Source organism: Mobula hypostoma, chromosome 25 (assembly GCF_963921235.1).
Source record: "Mobula hypostoma chromosome 25, sMobHyp1.1, whole genome shotgun sequence".
Classification (NCBI taxonomy): Eukaryota; Metazoa; Chordata; class Chondrichthyes; order Myliobatiformes; family Myliobatidae; genus Mobula; species Mobula hypostoma.
Genome location: NC_086121.1, coordinates 94479 through 119712, shown reverse-complemented (window position 1 = coordinate 119712; position 25234 = coordinate 94479). Strand labels below are relative to the sequence as shown.

The window sequence follows — 25234 nt, the reverse complement described above, 5'->3', positions numbered from 1 at the left end:
TCGGCCTGAAACGTCGACTGCACCTCTTCCTAGAGATGCTGCCTGACCTGCTGCGTTCACCAGCAACTTTTATGTGTGTTGCTTGGATTTCCAGCATCTGCAGAATTCCTGTTGTTTGCTTAGAGAACTGTGTCCAGTTCTGGTCGCCTCACTATAGGAAGGATGTGGAAGCATTGGAAAGGGTACAGAGAAGATTTACCAGGATGCTGCCTGGTTTAGAGAGTATGGATTATGATCAGTGATTATGGGAGCTAGGGCTTTAATCTTTGGAGAGAAGGAGGATGAAAGGAGACATGATAGAGGTGTAGAAGATATTAAGAGGAATAAATAGAGTGGATAGCCAGCGCCTCTTCCCCAGGGCACCACTGCTCAATACAGGAGGACATGGCTTTAAGGTAAGGGGTGGGAAGTTCAAGAGGGATATTAGAGGAAGGTTTTTTCTCAGAGAGTGGTTGGTGTGTGGAATGCACTGCCTGAGTCAGCGGTAGAGGCAGATACACTGGTGAAGTTTAAGAGTCTACTAGACAGGTATATGGAGGAATTTAAGGGGAGGGGGTTATATGGGAGACAGGGTTTAAGGGTTGGCACAACATTGTGGGCTGAAAGGCCTGTGATGTACTGTACTATTCTATGTTCTATGTTCTAGAAACCCTTGGGATTTATTTTCACCTTACTTGCCAAAGCAACCTCATATCTTCTTTTAGCTTTTCTAATTTCTTTCTTAAGATTCTTTTTACATTCTTTATATTCCTTGAGCACCTTATTTACTCCATGCTGTCTATATTTATTGTAGATATCTCTCTTTTTCTGAACCAAGTTTCCAAAATCCCTTGAAAACCATGGCTTTCTCAAATTTTTAACCTTTCCTTTCAACCTAACAGGAACATAAAGATTCTGTACTCTCAGAATTTCACCTTTAAATGACCTCCATTTCTCCATTACATTCTTCCCATAAAACAAATTGTCCCAATCCACTCCTTGTAGATCCTTTTGCATCTCCTCAAAGTTAGCCTTTCTCCAATCAAAACTCTCAACCCTGGGTTCAGACCTATCCTTCTCCATAATTATATTGAAACTAATAGCATTGTGATCACTGGACCCAAAGTGCTCCCCAACACAAACCTCCGTCACCTGACCTATCTCTTTCCCTAACAGGAGATCCAACACTGCCCCTTCTCTAGTTGGTACCTCTATGTATTGCTGCAAAAAACTATCCTGCACACATTTTACAAACTCCAAACCTTCCAGCCCTTTTACAGTATGGGCTTCCCAGTCTATGTGTGGAAAATTAAAATCTCCCCAATCACAACTTTGTGCTTACTACAAATATCTGCTATCTCCTTACAAATTTGCTCCTCCAATTCTTGCTCCCCATTTGGTGGTCTATAATACACCCCTATAAGAGTTACTACTCCTTTCCCATTCCTCAATTCCACCCAAATAGCCTCCCTAGAGGAGCCCTCTAATCTATCCTGCTAGAGCACCACTGTAATATTTTCTCTGACAAGCAATGCAACACCTCCCCCTCTTGTCCCTCCAATTCTATCACACCCGAAACAATTAAATCCAGGAATATTTAGTTGCCAATTACACCCCTCCTGTAACCATGTTTCACTAATAGCTACCACATCATACTTCCAGGTTCAATCCATGCTTTAAGCTCATCCACCTTTCTTATAATGCTCCTAGCATTAAAATAAATGCATTTAAGAAAATTTCCACCTCTTGCTCTCTGTTTATCACTAACGGTACAAACAACTTCACTATTTTCTTTTTCTTTCTTCTTCCCTACATCTGTTCTGACACTCTGGTTCCCCTCCCCCTCGTATCCACCGGAGCCTCTCTAGCAAACCTACCTGCAAAAATATTTGTCCCCCTCCAGTTCAGATGTAGACCATCCCGCCGGAACAGGTCCCACCATCCCTGGAAAACTGCCCAATTATCTATAAATCTGAAGCCCACCCTCCTGCCCCATGTCTTCAGCCATGTGTTGATCTGCACTATCTTACTATTTCTAAACCCGCCTCCCCGTGGCACTGGTAGCAATCCCAAGATTGCTATCCTGGAGGTCCTGTCCTTTATCTTGGTGCCTAACTCCCTAAATTCACCTTTCAGGACCTCCTCAATCTTCCTACCCATGTCATTGATCCCTACATGGACCACGACATCCGGCTGCTCACCCTTCCTCTTGAGAATACCGAGAACTTGATCCAAGATATCGCGAACCTTGGCACCAGGGAGGCAACAGACCATCCGGGATTCTCGATCTCTTCCACAAAACCTCTATATCTGTCCCCCTAACTATCGAATCTCCTATCACTACTGCGCTCCTCTTTTCCCCCCTTCCCTTCAGAGTTGAGGGTCCCATCTCGGTGCCAGAGACGCAACCACTGTAATTTGTCCCTGGTGGGTCATCCCCATCAACAGTATCCAAAACGATGTACTTATTGGTGGGAACGGCCACAGGGGTGCTCAGCTCATTCTGTCTATTCCCCTTCCCTCTCCTGACAGTCATCCAGCTACCTGTCTCCTGACTCTTAGGAGTGACTATCTCCCTGTAACTCCTCTCTATTTCTGCCTCTACTTCCCAAGTGATCCGGTTCATCCAGCTCCAGCTCTAGTTCCCTAACTCGGTTTGTCAGGAGCTGCAGCTGGATGCACCTTTCGCAGGTGTAGTTAACAGGGACGATTATGCTCGCCCTGACTTCCCACAGCCTGCAAACGGAGCACTCAACTGCCCTGACTGCTGCCTCCATTACCTACTCTTAAGGTAATTAGATTTATTAAAGGAACTTACCCTTAAAACTATGCCCCCTCGTGTTAGCCATTTCAGCCTTGAGAAAAAAACTCTGGCTATCCACACGATCAATGCCTCTCATCATCTTATACACTTCTATCAGGTCACCTCTCATCCTCCGTTGCTCCAAGGAGAAAAGGCCGAGTTCACTCAACCTATTCTCATAAGGCAAGCTCCCTAATCCAGGCAACTCCTTGTAAATCTCTTCTGCACCCTTTCTATGTTTTCCACATCCTTCCTGTTGTGAGGTGACCAGAACTGACATAGAACATAGAACAGTACATCACAGAAACAGGCCCTTCGGCCCCAATGATGTGCCAAACCAAATAAATAAATACTCAATTGTCCAATTAAACTAATCTCTTCTGCCTACATATTGTCTCTATCCCTCCAGTTCCCTCATATTCATGTACCTATCTAAACATCTCCTAAAAGTCCTGCCTCTGATATTAGACATTTATCTGGGATAAAGACACTGTCTGTTTACTGTATCTAAAGTAAAGCAAAGGCATCCGTTAGTCTTGTGAGACCATGGATCTGCGACTGGAAAGTCTTCACTCTCCAGGGTGCAGGCCTTGGCAAAGTTGTATGGAAGACCAGCAGTTGCCCATGCTGCAAGTCTCCCCTCTTCACAACACCAATGTTGTCCAAGGGAAGGGCATTAGGACCCATACAGCTTGGCACCAGTGTCATCGCAGAGCAATGTGCGATAAAGTGCCTTGCTCAAGGACACAACACGTTCCCTTGGCTGGGGCTCGAACTCACGACCTTCAGGTTGCTAGTCCAATGCCTTAACTACTTGGCCATGTGCCCACTTACTCTATCTATGCCTCTCATAATCCACATACCCTCTAATCCAGGCAACATCTTGGTAAGCCTCTTCTACACCCTCTCCAAAGTTTCAACATCCTTTTATAATGGGATGACCAGAAATGTATGCAACCATAACACTCAAACTTCTGGTAGTGCCCCCACCCCACCCCTTCAACATTTCCCATCTGCTTTTCCCTCTCTCACCTTATCTCCTTACCCACGCATCTCCTCCCTCTGGTGCCCCCTTTTCTTTCTTCCGTGGCCTTCTGTACCTTTCACCAATCAACTTCCCAGCTTTTTACTTTATCCTTCCCCCTCAAGGTTTCACCTATCACCTTGTGTTTTTCTCTCTCCCTTCCACACCTTTTAAATCTACTCCTCAGCTTTTTTTTTTCCAGTCTTGCTAAAGAGTTTTGGCCCAAAACATTAACTGTACTCTTTTCCTGGATGCTGCTTGGCCTGCTGAGTTCCTCCAGCATTTTGCGTGTCTTGCCCAGTTTATATTAGGGAAGTTGAAGTCCACCATGACTACAAACGTATTATTTTTACACTTTTCCTTAATCTGCTTGCATATTTGTTCCTCAACGTCCCGGGGGCTATTGGGGAGGGGGTCTATAGTACAATCCCACCAGAGTGATTTGCACCCTTCCTATTTTTGAGTTTTACCCGTATATATTCAGTGAGCGAGCCTTCTAATCTGTCCCCTCTGAGTGAAGCTGTGATAATATCTCTGATTAGTATTGCAACTCTCCCACCTCTTTTACCTCCCTCTCTATCTTTTCCAAAACATCGAAACCCTGGGAAAATTAAGCACCCATCTCTGTCCCTTTCTCAACCAAGTCTCTGTAATGGCCACAACATAGTTACAAATATCCTTCCAGCTTGTACGCCTTCCCCTCCCCTGCCTTCTTATTCTGACATTTTCCCCTTCCTGTTCAGTCCTGATGACTGGTCTCAGTCACGAATGCTGACTGTTTATTTTCCTCCATAGATGCTGCCTGACCTGCTGAGTTCCTCCAGTATTTTCTCTGTGTTACATAAGACAGGAAGTGATTACAGAAGTAGGCATGAGCAAGGCAAAAAAAAAAACAAAGCTCCCTTACTGGGAACCAAAAGAGGTAAATGGCCGAGGGTGAATGTTGAATTAGGACAACAGAGTTAAAGAATAGTTATGAAAACTGACTCAGTTCTGTTTCTCAGGGGTCATGAAGCCAGAAATAATGCCCCAGTCAGGCTGAGATCAGCTTACCCTGCACACCTCACTCACAGACTGCTTTAACAGATAAGCCCTTGACGTTGTTTTCATTGCTTTGAATTGGAATTTTTCTTTTGTTAAACAGGGCAATGAATGATCTTGGGGAGTACATAACCACTGATATAGAAATATCCTGGTTGCCAAATCTGGATGATTTAATGAAGGGATATGCTCGTAATTTTCGACCGGGAATAGGAGGTAAGTCCATATTCAATAGGGATCTCTAGAGTCATACAAAAATACAGCACAGAAACTGGCCCTTCAGCTCATCTAGTCCATGCTGAAACTTTAAACTGCCTACTCCCATTGACCTGCACCAGGACAATAGCTCTTCATACCCATACTATCCATGGACCTATCCAAACGTCTCCGAAACATTGAAACTGAGCTCACATGCACCATTTGTGCTGGTAGCTCGTTCACTCTCTCACAACCCTCTAAGTGAAGATGTTTTCCCTCATATTCCCCTTAAATTTTTCACCTTTCACCCTTAATCTTTGACCTCTGGTTGTAGTGCCACCCAACCTCAGTGGAAAAAGCCTGCTTGCATTTACCCTATCTATACCCCTCATAATTTTGTATACCTCGACCAAATCTCTTCTCGATCTTCTATGTTCTAAAGAATACAGCCCATTGTACTCAATCTTTCCTTATAACTCTGACCCAGCAGCATCCTTGCAAATTTTCTCTGTACTCTTTCAACCTTGTTTACATCTTTCCTGTAGGTAGGTGACCAAAACTGCACACAATACTCCAAATTAGGTCTCACCAACATCTTACACAGCTTTTATAGAACATCCCATCTCCTGTATTCAGTACATTGATTTATGAAGGCCAATGTGCCAAAAGCTTTCTTTATTACCCGACCTACATGTGACACCTGTTACGTACCCCATAACTGGGTTACCAAACCAGCAGAAATGGACCACTTAGTTGGAGTCTGGATTACTGGAACTAAGAAAGTTTTATTAAAGAAATAAGTAACACAGTACTCTAATAGTAAGGATATAAATGCAACAGGTTAGCAATGAATAAACACACATGTACACAGAACTAGGATAATAGGATCAATCAAGCTCTATTGCAGTCTAGGGGTAAAATGATCAGTCTCAAGTGACGCAGAGTTCAGTTCTGTTTAGTTCAGTTCACAGTAATCACTGTTGTGCCTTTGGGGAGAGAGAGAGAGAGAGAGAGAGAGAGAGAGAGAGAGAGAGCGAATGATGATATTCAAATCGAATTCAAACAGACCTTTGATATTCCTCGCGGTTAGCTTTCGGGCGAGCCCTTTGTAATGTCTTCTGAGGTCACCGACTGTGACCCCTCCGTTCTGGATACGATCATTCTTCTGCAGTGAACTCGGCACCCAGGCAAGGGTGGACACACACACCAGATCCCGCTGATCGTACCGTTCCACCCTGTGCGTCTATGGTCGTTCCCGCGATCAGACTTCCAAAACTCCCACCAACTTGTGGGGGGGGCACAATGCACTTCTAGGGTCTCGTTATCTCGTGGTGTCGTGGTATGTCACTTGCCTTAGCGAACCTGTTCCTTTTATCCCCCTGCTGGGGTATTGCCTGTCCATCAAACTTCAAACAGTTCAGGTTCAAAGCAACCGGTCTGGCAATACTTGGAACTGCGTCTCTTTTCGTTAATCTCTCTCGTCTCTCATATTAACATTTTGAATGTTTCCCCATTGTCTCTCTTATCAGCATCAATATTCTGATAACTTGGTCTTTTGTCACACACCACTTTCAATGAATTATAGACCTGTATTCCCAGATCCCTTTGTTCTACCATTCACTGTATAAGACCTACATTATTTGGTCCTACTGAAGTACAAAACCTTGCACTTGCCTGCATTAACTTCCATCTGCTATTTGTCAGCTCATTTTTCCAGTTGATATGTTCTAAGGAATACAGCCCATCCTATTCAATCTTTCCTTATAACTCAGGCCCTCCAGACCTGGCAGCATCCTTGTAAATTTTCACTGTACTCTTTCAACCTTGTTTAAGGCAAGAGTTTGTCAAATGTGTTCAGGAACGTTCCCTCTGCAAGCCATGATAGCCTTCCTCACCGTCCACCACACCCCCAAACTTGGTGTCATCCGTAAATTTGCTCATCCAGTTAAGCACATTATCATCCAGGTCATTGACATAGATGACAAATATCAAAGGACCCAGCCTCGATCCCTGTAGCACACAACTAGTCACAGTCCTCCAGTCAGAGAAGAATCCATCTACTACCACTCTCTGGCTTCTCCCACAAAGCCAATGTCTAATCCAATTTACCAACTACCTCATATTGAATGCTGAATGACTGAACCTTCTTGACCAACCTCCCATTCAGAACCTTGTCAAATACCTTGCTCAAGTCCTTGTAGACAACTTCCACTGCCAAGGTATAACATATCCAAGAGTAATTTCTCCTAGCATGAATCAGCCCTCAGGAATGAATATAGAAAAAACAGAAAAATTCAAACAAAGGAACAAAAAGTAAAAGCCTTTATCTTTATCTGGTGTTTTATTGAATAAACAAAACCACCAGAGAGGATTGATCATGACCTGGTGATGAAGAACAGAGGAGACTAATATCCTGGGGAAAGGTTTGTTAAAGCTGCATGGTGGGGTTTAAACTAGAGTTGCAGGGGGATGGGAACCAGAGAGAATATATTGAGGAATTATACCAAACAAAACTGTCAATTTATTAGGTTGTAAATTGATTTTTAAAGCTTTAGAAGTTGTAGAAAAAATAGATTTCCAAAACTGTTTCAATACAGAACACGACTAAACCATATGTGTCAATGTAGCTATCTCAGTTTTACATCTATCACACTGACTATTTACTTTAGGAAATATTTTAGACAATCTCTCCTTTGTCAAATAATAACGATGTACAATTTTAAATTGAATTAGAGAATGACTGGCACAAATCGAAGAAGAGTTCACCAACTTCAAAATTCACAACCAATCCTCTGTTATCAAGGTCATGTTAAGCTCTCTTTCCCAATCTTGCTTAATCTTAAGTAAAGGATAGTTATCCTGTTGTAACAGTAAATTATAAATTTTCCCAATGAAACCTTTCACTAAAGGGTTCATTTTTAAAATAATGTCTTACAGGTCAGAATCTTGTATATATGGAAAATTACTTAAATATTCTTGTAAGAAATGTCTGACCTGAAGATATTGCAAAAAATGTGAATATGAGAGAGAATATTTAGTTACTAATTTCTCAAAGGACATCAATCAGCCTTCTTGAAACAAATCCATAAAGGAAAAAATTCCTTTATTCCTCCAAAGAGAAAAGGTAGGATCACGAAGTGAAGGTTTAAATAAATAGTTTTGATAAATTAAACTAAAAAGGTTAAATTTTTTAAGATTAAAAAACTTAAGAAACTGGTACCAGATTCGTAATGCCTCCTTAATCATAGAATTTATATTTAGAATAAAAATTTTGCCTATTGTACAGGTAAAGGAGCTCCTAATAATGAAGTTAAATAAAATTGTTTCACAATTATCAATTCCAGATCAACCCATGGTGATCGTTCCTTTTTATCGGTCCAATATAACCAAGAACACGCATAACGTATATTAACTGCCTAATAACACATTCTTAAATTAGGCAAAGTAAGACCTCCATCCTTTTTTTAATTTTTGTAAATGACATTTTACAATTATTGGTCTTTTATTATTCCAAACAAAAGATGAAATAATAGAGTCAACCTGATCAAAAAACTTCTTAGTTAGAAAAATAGGAATATTTTGAAATACATATAAAAATTTTGGTAAAGTCATCATTTTAACTGCATGAATTCGACCGGCCAACGAAAGTGTAAGTGGATTCCATCTAGAAAAAAATTGCTTCATAAAAACCACTAAGGGAACTAAATTAGCTCTATAAAGGTCTTCATAATTTTTAGTGATGATAATATCTAAATATTAAAAGAATCAGTAATTTTAAAAGGAATGTCATCATATATAGAAGCAGGATCATTTAAAGGAAATAATTCACTTTTATGCAGGTTTAATTTATATCCTGAAAACAATCCAACTTCATTTAATAATTTCAATAAACTAGGAATAGATTCTTCAGGATTCGAAACATAAACCAAGAGATCATCCGCATAAAGGGAAATCTTATGAATAGTCCCATTTATGGAAATTCCTTGAATATCTTTAGCTTCACTTCACTGAACTTTTAAGAAAGAAATCAGAAAGGCTAAAAGAAGGCATGAAGTTTTCCTAGCAGACAAGATGAAAGAAAATCCTAAGGAATTCTTCATATATGTTAGGAGCAAAAGGATTGCACGGGACGAAATTTGTCCTCTGGAAGACCAGAATGGTAAACTATGTGTAGAGCCAAAGCAGGTGGTGGAGATCTCAAATGCATTCTTTGCATCTGTATTTACTCGGGAGACGAATACAAAGTCTATAGAAGTAAGGCAAGGTGGCATCAACTTCATGGACCCTGTACAGATTACGAGGAGGAGGCGTTTCCTATCCTGAAGCAAATCAGGGTGAATAAATCCAGAGGCCCTGACAAGGTGTTCCCTCAGATCCTACGGGAGGCAAGTGCAGAAATTGCCAGTGCCCTAGCAGAGTTATTTAAAACTTCCTTAGCGACAGGAGAGGTACCAGAGGACTGGAGGAAAACCAATGTTAATCCGCTGTTTAAAAAAAGGCTCTAAACAGAAACCGGGAAATTTTAGGCCGTTGATTCTAACAGCAGTTGTGGGAAAGTTATTGGAAGGCATTCTAAGGGACAGGATATAGAAACATAGAAACATAGAAAATAGGTGCAGGAGTAGGCCATTCGGCCCTTCGAGCCTGCACCGCCATTTATTATGATCATGGCTGATCATCCAACTCAGAACCCAGCCTTCCCTCCATACCCCCTGACCCCTGTAGCCACAAGGGCCATATCTAACTTCCTTTTAAACATAGCTAATGAACTGGCCTCAACAGTTTGCTGTGGCAGAGAATTCCACAGATTCACCACTCTCTGTGTGAAGAAGTTTTTCCTAACCTCGGTCCGAAAAGGCTTCCCCTCTATCCTCAAACTGTGACCCCTCGTTCCAGACCTCCCCAACATCGGGAACAATCTTCCCGCATCTAGCCTGTCCAATCCCTTTAGGATCTTATACGTTTCAATCAGATCCCCCCTCAATCTTCTAAATTCCAACGAGTACAAGCCCAGTTCATCCAGTCTTTCTTCATATGAAAGACCTGCCATCCCAGGAATCAATCTGGTGAACCTTCTTTGTACTCCCTCTATGGCAAAGATGTCTTTCCTCAGATTAGGGGACCAAAACTGCACACAATACTCCAGGTGTGGTCTCACCAAGGCCTTGTACAACTGCAGTAGTACCTCCCTGCTCCTGTACTCGAATCCTCTCCCTATAAATGCCAGCATACCGTTCGCCTTTTTCACTGCCTGCTGTACCTGCATGCCCACTTTCAATGACTGGTGTATAATGACACCCAGGTCTCGTTGCACCTCCCCTTTTCCTAATCGGCCACCATTCAGATAATAATCTGTTTTCCTATTTTTGCCACCAAAGTGGATAACTTCACATTTATCCACATTAAATTGCATCTGCCATGAGTTTGCCCACTCACCCAACCTATCCAAGTCACCCTGCATCCTCTTAGCATCCTCCTCACTGCTAACACTGCCACCCAGCTTCGTGTCATCCGCAAACTTGGAGATGCTGCATTTAATTCCCTCATCCAAGTCATTAATATATATTGTAAACAACTGGGGTCCCAGCACTGAGCCTTGCGGTACCCCACTAGTCACCGCCTGCCATTCTGAAAAGGTCCCGTTTATTCCCACTCTTTGCTTCCTGTCTGCTAACCAATTCTCCACCCACACCAATACCTTACCCCCAATACCGTGTGCTTTAAGTTTGCACACTAATCTCCTGTGTGGGACCTTGTCAAAAGCCTTTTGAAAATCCAAATATACCACATCCACTGGTTCTCCCCTATCCACTCTACTAGTTACATCCTCAAAAAATTCTATGAGATTCGTCAGACATGATTTTCCTTTCACAAATCCATGCTGACTTTGTCCGATCATTTCACCGCTTTCCAAATGTGCTGTTATCACATCCTTGATAACTGACTCCAGCAGTTTCCCCACCACCGACGTTAGGCTAACCGGCCTATAATTCCCCGGTTTCTCTCTCCCTCCTTTTTTAAAAAGTGGGGTTACATTAGCCACCCTCCAATCCTCAGGAACTAGTCCAGAATCTAACGAGTTTTGAAAAATTATCACTAATGCATCCACTATTTCTTGGGCCACTTCCTTAAGCACTCTGGGATGCAGACCATCTGGCCCTGGGGATTTATCTGCCTTCAATCCCTTCAATTTACCTAACACCACTTCCCTACTAACATGTATTTCGCTCAGTTCCTCCATCTCACTAGACCCTCTGTCCCTTACTATTTCTGGAAGATTATTTATGTCCTCCTTAGTGAAGACAGAACCAAAGTAATTATTCAATTGGTCTGCCATGTCCTTGCTCCCCATAATCAATTCACCTGTTTCTGTTTGCAGGGGACCTACATTTGTCTTTATCAGTCTTTTCCTTTTTACATATCTATAAAAGCTTTTACAGTCCGTTTTTATGTTCTCTGCCAGTTTTCTCTCATAATCTTTTTTCCCCTTCCTAATTAAGCCCTTTGTCCTCCTCTGCTGAACTCTGAATTTCTCCCAGTCCTCAGGTGAGCCACTTTCTCTGGCTAATTTGTATGCTACTTCTTTGGAATTGATACTATCCCTAATTTCTCTTGTCAGCCACGGGTGCACTACCTTCCTTGATTTATTCTTTTGCCAAACTGGGATGAACAATTGTTGTAGTTCATCCATGCAACCTTTAAATGCCTGCCATTGCATATCCACCGTCAATCCTTGAAGTGTCATTTGCCAGTCTATCTTAGCTAATTCACGTCTCATACCTTCAAAGTTATTGAAGTATTAATATATAAGTATTTGGATAGACATGGACTGATTAAGGTTAGTCAGCATGGTTTCATGTGTGGTAGGTCATGTCTAACCAATTTTACAGAGTTTTTTGAGGAAGTTACCAGGAAAGTGGATGAAGGCAAAGCAGTGGATGTTGCCTACATGGTCCCGCGTGGGTTCAGATGCTTGGCATTCAGGATGAGGTAGTAAATTAGATTTGACATTGTCTTTGTGGGAGAAGCCAGAGAGTGGTAGTAGAGGGGTGCCTCTCACACTGGAGGCCTGTGACTAGTGTTGTGCCTCAGGGATCAGCGCTGGGTGCTTTGTAGTTTGTCATTTGTATCAATGATCTGGATGATAATATGGTTAACTAGATCAGCAAATTTGCAGATAACACCTACTCTGGGAGTGTAGTGGATAATGAATAAGACTATCAATTCTTGCAGAGGGATCTGCATCAGCTGGAATAATGGGATGAAAAATGCAGATGGAATTTAATGCAACCAAGTGAGAGATTTTGCACTTTGGTAGGACCAGTCAGGGTAGGTTTTACACAGCATATGGTAGGGTAGTGAGGAGTGTGGTGGAACAAAGGGATGTGGGAATACAGGTCCATAATTTGTTGAAAAAGGTGTCACAGGTATACAGGGTTGTAAAGAAAGCTTTTGACACATTGGCCTTCATAAATCAATGTATAGAGTACAGGAGATGGGATGTTATGTTGAAGTATAAAAGACATTGGTGGGTCCTAATTTAGAGAATTGTGTAGAGTTTTGGTCGACTATCTACAGGAAGAAATGAAAGATTGCAGAGAAAATTTACAAGGATGTTGCTGGGTCTGGAGGACCTGAGTTATAAGGAAAGGTTGAATAGGTTAGGACTGTACTCTTTAGAATATAGATGATTGAGAGGAGATTTGGTTATAGGTATACAAAATTATAGAACATAGAACATGGAACATAGAATAGTACAGCACAGTACAGGCCCTTCAGCCCACAATGTTGTGCCGTCCCTCAAACCCTGCCTCCCATATAAGCCCCCACCTTAAATTCCTCCATATACCTGTCTAGTAGACTCTTAAACTTCACTAGTGTATCTGCCTCTACCACTGACTCATGCAGTGTATTCCATGCACCAAAGACTCTCTGAGTAAAAAACCTTCCTCTAATATCCCACTTGAACTTCCCACCCCTTACCTTAAAGCCATGTCCTCTTGTATTGAGCAGTGGTGCCCTGGGGAAGAGGTGCTGGCTATCCACACTATCTATTCCTCTTATTATCTTGTACACCTCTATCACGTCTCCTCTCATCCTCCTTCTCTCCAAAGAGTAAAGCCCTAGCTCCCTTAATCTCTGATCATAATGCATACTTTCTAAACCAGGCAGCATCCTGGTAAAACTCCTCTGTACCCTTTCCAATGCTTCCACATCCTTCCTATAGTGAGGTGACCAGAACTGGACACAGTACTCCAAGTGTGGCCTAACCAGAGTTTTATAGAACTGCATCATTACATCGCGACTCTTAAACTCTATCCCTCAACTTATGAAAGCTAACACCCCATAAGCTTTCTTTAACTACCCTATCTACCTGTGAGGCAACTTTCAGGGATCTGTGGACATGTATCCTGAGATCCCTCTGCTCCTCCACACTACCAAGTATCCTGCCATTTACTTTGTACTCTGCCTTGGAGTTTGTCCTTCCAAAGTGTGCCACCTCACACTTCTCCGGGTTGAACTCCATCTGCCACTTCTCAGCCCACTCCTGCATCCTATCAATGTCTCTCTGCAATCTTTGACAGTCCTCTACACTATCTTCAACACCACCAACATTTGTGTCGTCAGCAAACTTGCCAACCCACCCTTCTACATCCAGGTCGATAATAAAAATCACGAAAAATAGAGGTCCCAGAACAGATCCTTGTGGAACACTACTAGTCACAATCCTCCAATCTGAATGTACTCCCTCCACCACCACCCTCTGCCTTCTGCAGGCAAGCCAATTCTGAATCCACCTGGCCAAACTTCCCTGGATCCCATGCCTTCTGACTTTCTGAATAAGCCTAACTTGTGGAATCTTGTCAAATGCCTTACTAAAATCCATATAGATCACATCCACTGCACTACCCTCATCTGTATGCCTGGTCACCTCCTCAAAGTACTCTATCAGGCTTGTTAGACATGATCTGCCCTTCACAAAGCCATGCTGACTGTCCCTGATCAGACCATGATTCTCTAAATGCTTATAGATCCTATCTCTAAGAATCTTTTCCAACAGCTTTCCCACCACAGACGTAAGGCTCACTGGTCTATAATTACCCGGACTATCCCTACTACCTTTTTTGCACAAGGGGACAACATTCGCCTCCCTCCAATCCTCCGGTACCATTCCCGTGGACAACGAGGACATAAAGATCCTAGCCAGAGGCTCAGCAATATCTTCTCTCGCCTCGTGGAGCAGCCTGGGGAATATTCTGTCAGGCCCCGGGGACTTATCTGTCCTAATGTATTTTAACAACTCCAACACCTCCTCTCCCTTAATATCAACATGCTCCAGAACGTCAACCTCACTCATATTGTCCTCACAATCATCAAGTTCCCTCTCATTGGTGAATACTGAAGAGAAGTATTCATTGAGAAGTATTCATTATGAGGAGTATAGATAGGGTAAACGCAAGCAGGCTTTTGCCACTGAAGTTGGCAGGGACTACAAGCAAGGGTCATTCTTAAGAGTGAAAGGTGAGAATTTTAAGGGGAACATGAGGGGAAACAACTTCACTCAGAGGGTCATGACAGTGTGGAATGATATGCCAGCATAAGTGCCCCATGCAATTTCAACATTTAAGAGAAGTTTGGATAGGTACATGGATGATAGGGGTATGGAAGTCTATGTTCCTGGTTCAGGTTGATGGGAGTAGGCAGTTTAAATGTTTTCGGCATGGACTAGTTGGGTTGAAGGGCCTGTTTCTGTGCTGTACTTCTGACTCAACGAGAGTTAAGTGAACGATGTAATGGAATCATTGTCACTTGTATCACTGAGTCCAAATGATAGCAATGAGACCTTGATGATCACTGTAGCACAGGTATAAATATTTACCCTGATGAGGGGTCTTGGCTCGAAACATGGACTGTTTATTCCTCTCTGTAGATGCTGCTTGAGCTGCTCAGTTTCTCCAGCATTTTGTGTGTCTTCCCAAACACTTATAATCTGTTTTTGCATACTTGTTGCCAGGACTTGAGGTCCTGAGTTACAAGGAAAGGTTGAATAGGTTCGGACTTTATTCCTTAGAGTGTAGGAAAATGAGGGGAGATTTAATAGAAGTATACAAAATTATGAGGGTTATAGATAGGGTAAATGAAGCAGACTTTTTCCACTGAGGTTGTGTGAGACAAGAACTAGAGGTAATGGGTTAAGGGTGAAAGGTGAAATGTTTAAAGGAAACATGAGGGGTATCTTTTTTTCATAATGGTTACATAGAAAATCTACAGCACAATACAGGCCCTTTAGCCCACGATGTCGTGCCAAACATGTACTTATTTTAGAAATTACCTAGGGTTACCCATGGCTCTCTATTTTTCTAATTTCCATGTACTATCTTCTTTACTCAGAGGGTGGTGTGAGTGTTGAATGGGGTCTCAGCAGAAGTGATGGGTGCCAGTTCAATTTCAACACTGAAGAGAAATTTGGATAAATACATGGATGGGAGAACTATGAAGGGCTATGGTCCTGGTGCAGGTTGATGGGATGAGACAGAATAATAACTCAGCACAGTCTAGGTGGCCAAAAGGCCTGCTTCTGTGCTGTACTGTTTTATAATTCTATCGCTCAATAATTCTCAGTAGTATTCAGATTTTCTAGTTTGCTGTGGTGTTCCTCATTGGGTTTCTGTAGGCTAGATAAAATGTTGTTTATTTAATGTTTATTTGAATCAAATCTATAATATTTAAACCTATTAATCTTTAATTCAGTGATGTACTTTGTGTTTTACACACAGGACCTCCTTTGAACATAGCATTGGCTATAGAAGTTGCCAGTATTGACCACATATCAGAAGCTAATATGGTAATACTTCTCTCCATTTAAAGAAAAAGACGTGTTTAATGTCAAATTTAGTTTTAGTCCATTCACTATCTGATATATGGTGACTAATGTTATATAATTAAACAGAATGTGCAAGGCAGCAAGTCTGTCACTGTGAACAAGCAAGCAGTAAGTGTTCACACAAATGTTTCAGCCCCAGTATTAGTGGCTTTTCACTACAGGAAAACTGATGCCTTGTATCTTAGCTATATCTGAATTTGGTTAAAAGGATAGTATCAACTATACCCTAAATACGGCTTCACGCAAAAATGAAGTTTGTAATAAGACCAGGGCAGGCATTATTAGTTTCCAGTATATGTGGCTCGCATATCTCAGATGGTCTTTAATCTTTGCTTCAAGTTCTGGTATGATGCATTGATAGAGGATTCATTATTTACAGAGAATCAACATCTGTTGCAGGCTTTTCACCCTGATCTGTTATCCCCTATCAAGTTTCTAAAGTAAAAGTTACACATCCAGTTAAGAAATAAGAGAAGAATTACGCTGTTTGGCCCATCGTCTGTTCTGCCATTTCATCATAGCTGATTTATTACTCATCGCAACCCCATTCTCCTGCCTTCTCCCCATAACCTTTGATGTCCTTATTAATCAAGAACCTATCAACCATCACTTTAAACATACCCTATAAAATGGCCTCTATAGTTGTCTGTGGCAATGATTTCCACAGATTCACAATCCTTTGGCTAAAGAAATTCCTCCTCATCTTTGTTCTAAATGGATGTCCCTCTATTCTGAATCTGTAACAAATTACAGCCATTCACAATAAGGTGAACTGAGTATGTAACATTTACTTTAGGAGTGGAGGTTGATAGATTCTTGATTAGTCAGGGCATCAAAAGTTACAGGGAGGAGGCAGAAGAATGGAGTTGAGAGGGATAATAAATCAGCCATGATGGAATGGTGGAGCAGAATTGATAGACCAAATAGCCTAACTCTTCTCCTATGTCTTATGGTATCACTGTTTTATTTAACAAGTTTGGAGACAGATAATTTTACAGTCTCTTGAGGTGGGAATGAAAATCCAGTGAGCTTCCTTTAAATGGTCAGTGAAAGAATGAATAATGGCCAGATTTCTGCTTTTGCAGTCTTTACTAAAATAGACCAAGCTTCAGTTTCTATCTAAATTGTCATTGTGGGAAATGACATTCTAATAGGGCAGCCAATGAAACAACTGCTCGAAGGACCACACCACCTCAAAATGCAAAAAACCTACTTCAGTCCGACTTGTCATTTCACAAATCTATTACTGCCCTGGTGGCTAACCATTTTAATCCTATCCCATTTCCATTCTGATAGTTTTGGTCCATGGCCTCCTCTTCTGCCATGATGAGGCCACTCTCAGGTTGAAGGGCAACACTTCATATTCTGTTTGGGTAGTCTCTAACCTGATGGCATGAACATAACAAAGAAATTAATGTTCATGCCATCAGGTTAGAGAATACCTAGACAGAACTTTCGATTTTCCTACTTCCCTCTTCTTCAATTCCCCACTCTGGCCTCTTATTTCATATCATTCTCCTATCATCTCTCGCTGATGCCCCTCGTGCTTCCCTTTCCTCTCTCCTCTCCCCTCCCTTGATCCTCTCCTTCTCTAGCCCTTTATCTTTCCACCTACCACCTCCCACTTCCTACTTCATCCCCTTCCCCACCTACCTGGCTTCACCTATCACCTACTAGCTTGTCCTCCTTACCCTTCCCCACGTTCTTATTCTGGCATCTTCTACCTTCCTTTCCAGTTCTTTTGAAGGGTCTTGGCCAGAACCGTCGACTGTTTATTCCTCTCTATAGATGCTACCTGACCTGCTAAGTCCCTCTACTATTTTGTGTGTGTTCATCTGGAATTTCGGCATCTGCATGACCTCTTGTATTTGAAATTACAGTGTTGCTGTTCTGGACAATTGTAATTCCTGTTCAGTCTCATTTGATTTTGAGTCTTAGCACAAAGAATACATTATACCTAGCTACCGGCAGCATGGATCATACTTCAAAAGTGATCTGCTGGTTAGGAAGTCCTTTGAAGTATGCTGGAGATGCAAAGGATGCTGGCTAAGTATACATTCATGCAGTATTTTGTATAAATTTCAATGTCTTTCACAGATAAACCAGGCAGTTTGGATAAGACAATTTAACATTCAAGATTCAAGATTGTTTCATGTCATTTCCCGTACATGACTGCAAAAGAAAATTAAATTATTGTTACTCTGGATCCGATGTGGCACGAAAAATATAATAAGATACAGAAAACAAAAATAATAAAAAACACAATATTATAAATACAAAGGTTTGTGAGCAATTTGGAAGGCACAGGATAGATATATCCCAAAGAAGATGTATCCTAAAGGCAGGAGGACACAACCTTGGCTGACAAGAGAAATCCAAAGCCAACATAAAAGCCAAAAAGGGGGCATAGAGCAAAAATTAGTGGGAAGTTAGAGGATTGGGAAGCTTTTAAAAACCAATAAAAGGCAACTGAAAATCATGAAGAAGGAAAAGCTGGAATATAAAACTAAGCTAAGTGAGCCAATAATATTAAAGAGGATACCAAATGCTTCTTCAGATATATAAACTGTAAAGGAGAAGCAAGAGTAGATATCAGACTGATGACTGCTGTAAAATGATGCTGGAGAGGTAGTAATAGGGGAAAAGGAAATGGTGGACAAACTGAATAAGTATTTTGCATCAGTCTTCACTGTGGAGGACACTAGCAGGATCTTCTGGTGGAAGTTCCAAGTTTCAGGGGTCATGAAGTGTGGAAGTTGCTATTAGTAGGAAGAAGGTTCTTGAGAAAATGAAAGATCTGAAGGTAGATAAGTTACCTGGACCGGATAGTCTACATCCAGAAATGCCTGAAAGAAATGCCTGAAGAGATTGTGGAGGTATTAGTAATAATCTTTCAAGAATCACTTGATTCTGGCATGGTTCCAGAGAACTGGAAAATTGCAAATGTCACTCCAAGAAGGCAAGGGGGGAGAAGAAAGGAAATTATAGGCCAGTTAGTCTGACCTCAGTCATTGGGAAGATGCTGGAATTGATTATTAAGGATGTGGTTTCAGAGTACTTGGAGGCACATGCTAAAGTAGGCCAGAGTCAGCATAGTCTCCCATAGGGAAAATCTTGCCTGACAACTCTGTTGGAATTCTTTGAAGAAATGACAAGCAGGATAGACAAAGGAAATCGGTGGATGCTGTGTACCTGGATTTTCAGAACACCTTTGACAAGGTGCCACACATGAGCCCACTTAACAAGTTATGAGCCCATGCTATTACAGGAAAATTACTATCATTCATAGAATATTGCTGAGTGGCAGGAGCCAAAAAGTGGGAATAAAGGGAGCCTTTTCTGATTGGCTGCTAATGACAAGTGGTAATCCATAGGGGTCTGTGTTGGGACCATTTCTTTTTACAGTATCTGTCAATAATTTCAATGATGGAATTGATGGCTTTGTGGCCATGTTTGCATATGATACAATGATAGGTAGAGAAGCAGGTAACGTTGAGGAAGCAGGGAGGCTACAGAAGGACTTAGACAGATTAAGAGAACAGGCAAAGAAGTGGCAGATGGAATATCATGTCAGGAAGTGTGTGGTCATGCACTTTGGTAGAAGAAATAAAAGCTTAGATTATTTTCTAAATGGAGAGAAAATTCAAAAACCTGAGGTGATAAGGGACTTGGGAATCCTTGTGCAGGATTTCCTAAAGGTTCATTTACAGGTTGAGTCAGTGGTGAAGAAAGCAAATGCGATGTTTGAGAGGTCTAGAATATAAAAGCAAGGATGTAATGTTGAGGCTTTATAAAACATTGGTGAGACCTCACTTGGAGTATTGTGAGCAGTTTTGGGCCCCTTTTCTTAGAAAGGATGTGCTGAAACTGGAGATGGTTCAAAGGAGGTTCACAGAAATGAATCCAGGATTAAAAGTCTGATCGTATGAGGAGTACTTGATGGCTCTGGGGGATCGTATTGGAACCTATTGAATGTTGAAAGGCCTCAACAGAGTGGATGTGGAGAGGATGTTTCCTTTGGTGGGGAATTCTAAGACCGGAGAACATAGTCTCAGAACAGAGAAACATCCATTTAGTGCAGAGATTAGGAAAATTCCTTCAGCCAGAGAGAGGTGAATCTGTGGAATTCCTTGCCACAGGTGGCTGTGGAGGCCAAGTCATTAGGTATATCTAAGGCAAAGTTTGAAAGATTTTTGATTAGGCTGAGCACGAAGAGATAGAGGGAGAAGACATTAGATTGGGGCTAGGAGGGAAATAGATCAGCCATGATGAATGGGTGGAGCAAACACAAGGGGCTAAGAGGACTACTTCTGCTCCTATACCTTATGGCGACAGCAAACAACGCAACCAATGGTGCATCCTCCAGAAAGTTCACAAAATTACTTCTTTCACTTCTTTTAAGAGTTCTTTTTCTTTCAAATGTGGGTTTGCTTGTGTTGGAACCTGCAATCTACATTTTGGTGGTGTGTTTTTAGTATGATTGAGTGATCTGGTACTTTACTGTCTCAAAGGGGGTTCTGTGAGGCTTCGAGCAAAGGGTGCAGCCTCGACGTCAAGAAGCCTGGAGTTGGTATGAACCAATGATTAACTCTATTTTTCAGTAATCTCGATGATTAAAGTACCAAGGAAGATTGAAATCATTGAGGAGTGGGCAGAAGGCGGGAGGGTGTTCAGCACCATCTACAAGCTTCTTTCTCCCTGCTACTGGAGGGAGGTGCCTGTGTATAGCAGTCTCTCTCTCTCCCTTACACTTGCTGCCCAGGAAGGAAGGATATAGGAGCAGAATTAGGCCATCTGGCCCATCGAGTCTGCTCTGCCATTCAATCATGGCTGATCCTTTTTTTTTTAAATCTCCTCCTCAACCCCAGTTCCCGGCCTTCTCCCTGTAATCTTTGATACCATGTCCAATCAAGAACTTATCAATCTCTGCCTTAAATACACCCAACAACCTGGCCTCCACCGCTGCATGTGGCAAAAAAATTCCACAAATTCACCACCCTTTGGCTAAAGAAATTTCTCCGCATCTCTGTTTTGAAAGGGCGCCCCTATATCCTGAGGCTATGCCCTCTTGTCCTAGACCATCCCACCATAGGAAACATTCTTTCCATGTATACTCTGTCTACTCTTTCAACATTCAAAAGGTTTCAATGAGATCACCCCCCCCACCCTTCTGAATTCCAGCAAATACCAAGAGCCATTAAGCGTTCCTCGTATGATAACGCTTTCATTCCTGAAATCATCCTTGTGAACCTCCTCTGGACCCTCTCCAATGCCAGCACATCTTTTCTAAGATGAGGGGCCCAAAACTGTTCACAAAACTCGAGGTGAGGCCTCACCAGGGCCTTATAAAGCCTCAGCATCACATCCCTGCTCTTGTATTCTAGACCTATTGAAATGAATGCTAACGTGGCATTTGTCTTCCACACCATCAACTCAACCTGCAAGTTAACCTTCAGGGTGTTCTGCACAAGGACTCCCAAGACCCACTGCATCTCAGATTCCTGGATTTTCTCCCCATTTAGAAAATAGTCCTCACATTTATTTCTACTACCAAAGTGCATGACCATACATTTTCCAACACTGTATTTCATTTGCCACTTTCTTGCCCATACTCATAATCTGTCTAAATCCTCCTGCATCCTACCTATTTCCTCAACTCTACTAATCTTCATATCATCTACAAACTTGGCAACAAAGCCATCTATTCCATCATCTGAATCGTTTATATACAGCATAAAAAGAAATGGTCCCAATCCGACCACTGTGGAACACAACCAGACAAGGATCCTTTTATTCCCACTCGCCGTCTCCTACTAATCAGCCAATGCTCAAACTGCACAGGCGCGGGTGACGTCAGCGGCGAGCGCGGAGTTTAAAAAGAGGCCCACTTTCAGGTGCGGGCAGCGTCGGTGCGGGAGCAAGGAGTGCTCGAGGTCGATGGACGACTGGAGATCGGAGGATCAGCCATTGTAGGTAGGCCGAGGAAGATCGGGACTACCTAGGCGTTACCTGAGGAGGAAGGTAAAACTGCACAGGCGCGGGTGACGTCAGCGGCGAGCACGGAGTTTAAAAAGAGGCCCACTTTCAGGTGCGGGCAGCGGGCAGCGGAGTGCGCGGGAGCAGAGTGCTGGGCTTTGGCTCAGTGGGCTTCGGAGTAAGGGGGTCTTCGGTGAGAGGTAATCAGTGAGCCTGAGTACGTGCTTGCTGAGGAAAAAAGGTAAGGTCGGTAGGTATTTTTTCATTTATTCTGATTAATCTGGGATCAGGTAATGGGGGAGATAGTTCGAGCAGTGGTGTGCTCCGTATGCAGTATGTGGGAGGTCAGGGTCAATGCAGTTGTCCCTGATGGCCACACCTGCAGAAGGTGCATCCAGCTGCAGCTCCTATCAGAGCGAGTTAGGGAATTGGAGCTGGAGCTGGATGAACTACGAATCATTCGGGAGGCAGAGACAGAGATAGATAAGAGTTATCGGGAGGTAGTCACACCGAAAAGATGGGAGGTAGGCAACTGTGTAACTGTCAGGAGATGGAGGGGGAGCAGGCAGAGAGAACAGAACACCCCTGTGGCCATTCCCATCAACAATAAGAATACTGTTTTGGATACTGTTGGTGGGGATGACCTACCAGGAACAAGTTGCAGTGGTCCTGTCTCTGGCACTGAGGTTGGACCCTCGACACAGAAGGGGAGGAGCGAAGAGAGGACAGCGGTAGTGATAGGGGATTCTATAGTCAGGGGGGCAGATAGGAGATTTTGTGGGGGAGATCGGGAGTCTCGGATGGTATGTTGCCTCCCTGGTGCCGGGGTCCGGGACATCTCAGATCGGGTGCAGGTTATTCTTGAAAGGGAGGGCAAGAATCCAGATGTTGTGGTCCATATAGGGACCAACCACATGGGTAGGAAGAGTGAGGGGGTCCTGCGTAGTGAGTTCAGGGAGTTAGGTGCGAAGCTGAAGGACAGGACCTCCAGGGTAACAATCTCAGGATTGCTACCTGTGCTACGTGCGAGTGAGGCGAGGAACAGAAGGAGTATACAGATCAATACGTGGCTGAGAGGATGGTGCAGGAGGGAGGGCTTCAGGTTTCTAGATAATTGGGCTTTGTTCCAGGGAAGGTGGGATCTGTTCCGACGGGACGGTTTACACCTGAACTGGAGCGGTACTAACATTCTTGCAGGAAAGTTTGCTGGTGCTGCTTGGGGGGGGTTTAAACTAAATTTTCAGGGGGCAGGGATCCAGAATGTGAGAGAGGATAGCGTGATGAAGTATAAAGGACAGGTGGGGATTACACGGTTCCGGAATATTAAGTGTGAAGTAGAGAAAGGTGAGGCGGAATGAGTGATAAGGAGGATACATGTGCAAAGGGATGGTCTGACGGAGCATGGAGTTAAATGTGCAGAAAGAGTAAGTAAATTTAAGGAGGACAACAAAATTCAAGGGGCGTATAGCCAGGTGAGAGTTCGGGGAGCTGGGTTATGCACAATAGGCAGCGATTTAAACAGAGAAGAAATGGGTTAAAAATTCTATATCTGAATGCACGAAGTGTCAGAAATAAGGCGGATGAGCTTGAAGCTCAGGTGCGAATGGGTAACTATGATGTTGTTGGGATAACGGAGACATGGCTGCAGGGGGATCAGACCTGGGAATTGAATGTACAAGGGTATACGTGCTAGTGAAGGGACAGAAAGGTGGGCAGAGGGGGTGGGGTGGCCCTGTTGGTGAGGAATGAGATTCAGTCCCTTGCAAGGGGGGACATAGAATCAGGAGAAGTAGAGTCAGTGTGGACAGAACTGAGGAACAGTAAGGGCAAAAAGACCTTAATAGGTGTTATCTACAGGCCCCCAAACAGTAGCATGGATATTGGGTGCAAGTTGAATAGGGAGTTAACAATGGCATGTGGCAAAGGAAATGTCGCAGTAGTTATGGGGGATTTCAACATGCAGACGAACTGGGAAAACCAGGTTGGTACTGGACCCCAGGGTAGGGAGTTTGTAGAATGCCTACGGGATGCATTTTTGGAGCAGCTTGTACGAGAGCTGACCAGGGATAAGGCTATTCTGGACTTAGTGTTGTGCAATGAACAGGATTTGATAAGTGATCTTGAAGTAAAGGAGCCATTAGGAGGTAGTGACCATAATATGATAAGTTTTTATCTGCAAGTTGAGAGGGATAAGGGCAGATCAGAAGTGTCAGTATTGCAGTTGAACAAAGGAGACTATGGAGCCATGAGGGAGGAGCTGGCCAAAGTTGACTGGTCGGATATCCTAGCAGAAAAGACAGTGGAACAACAATGGCAGGTATTCTTGGGAATAATGCACAAGGTGCAAAATCAGTTCATCCCCTGGAGAAGGAAGGATTCAAAGTGGGGAAAGTGGCCACAGTGGTTGACAAAAGTCAGAGATAGCATAGCATTAAAAAAGAAGTATAACAGAGCTAAGGTGAGTGGGAAGACGGATGATTGGGAAATTTTTAAGGAGCAACAGAACTTAACTAAAAAGGCAATACGGGGAGAAAAAAATGAGGTATGAACGCAAGCTAGCTAAGAATATAAAGGAGGATAGCAAAAGTTTTTTTAGGTATGTGAAGAGAAGGAAGATAGTTAAGAACAATGTTGGGCCCTTGAAGAATGAGTTGGGAGAAATTGTTATGGGAAACAGAGAAATGGCAGACGAATTTAATAAGTACTTTGGATCTGTCTTCACTAGGGAAGACACAAGCAATCTCCCAGATGTATGGATGGGCCAAGGACATAGGGTAACAGAGGAACTGAAACAGATTGACATTAGGAAGGAAACAGTGATGAGTAGACTGATAGGACTGAAGGCTAACAAATCCCCAGGTCCAGATGGTCTGCATCCTAGGGTACTAAAGGAGGTGGCTCTGGAAATTGTGGATGCATTGGTGATCATTTTCCAATGTTCCTTAGATTCAGGATCAGTTCCTGAGGATTGGCGAATGGCTAATGTTATCCCACTTTTTAAGAAAGGGGGGAGGGAGAAAACAGAGAACTATCGCCCTGTTAGCCTAATATCAGTAGCGGGGAAGATGCTAGAGTCCATTATTAAAGATGAAATAGCGGCATATCTTGATAGCAGTGGTAAGATTGGGCCGAGCCAGCATGGATTTACCAAGGGCAAATCATGCTTGACTAATCTATTGGAGTTTTTCGAAGGTGTAACCAGGAAGATAGACACGGGAGATCCAGTGGATGTGGTGTACCTTGACCTTCAGAAGGCATTTGATAAGGTACCACATAGGAGATTGGTGGGTAAAATCAGAGCTCATGGCATTGGGGGGAGGATATTGAC

The 25234-nt window shown here is 42.8% G+C and overlaps 1 protein-coding gene across 4 annotated transcripts in view; it reads left to right on the top strand.

The window, feature by feature from the left end:
* The window catches only part of gabrd (gamma-aminobutyric acid type A receptor subunit delta), a 121896-nt gene that overhangs the window by 70586 nt on the left and 26076 nt on the right, over positions 1–25234 (top strand). For 3 of the 4 annotated variants that reach the window (XM_063032972.1, XM_063032971.1, XM_063032974.1), the window contains exons 2-3: positions 4951–5063; positions 15824–15891. In XM_063032972.1, coding sequence (XP_062889042.1) covers positions 4951–5063; positions 15824–15891 — 181 coding nt within the window. The remainder of the gene's footprint in view (positions 1–4950; positions 5064–15823; positions 15892–25234) is intronic. The other variant, XM_063032973.1, reaches the window with a different exon arrangement.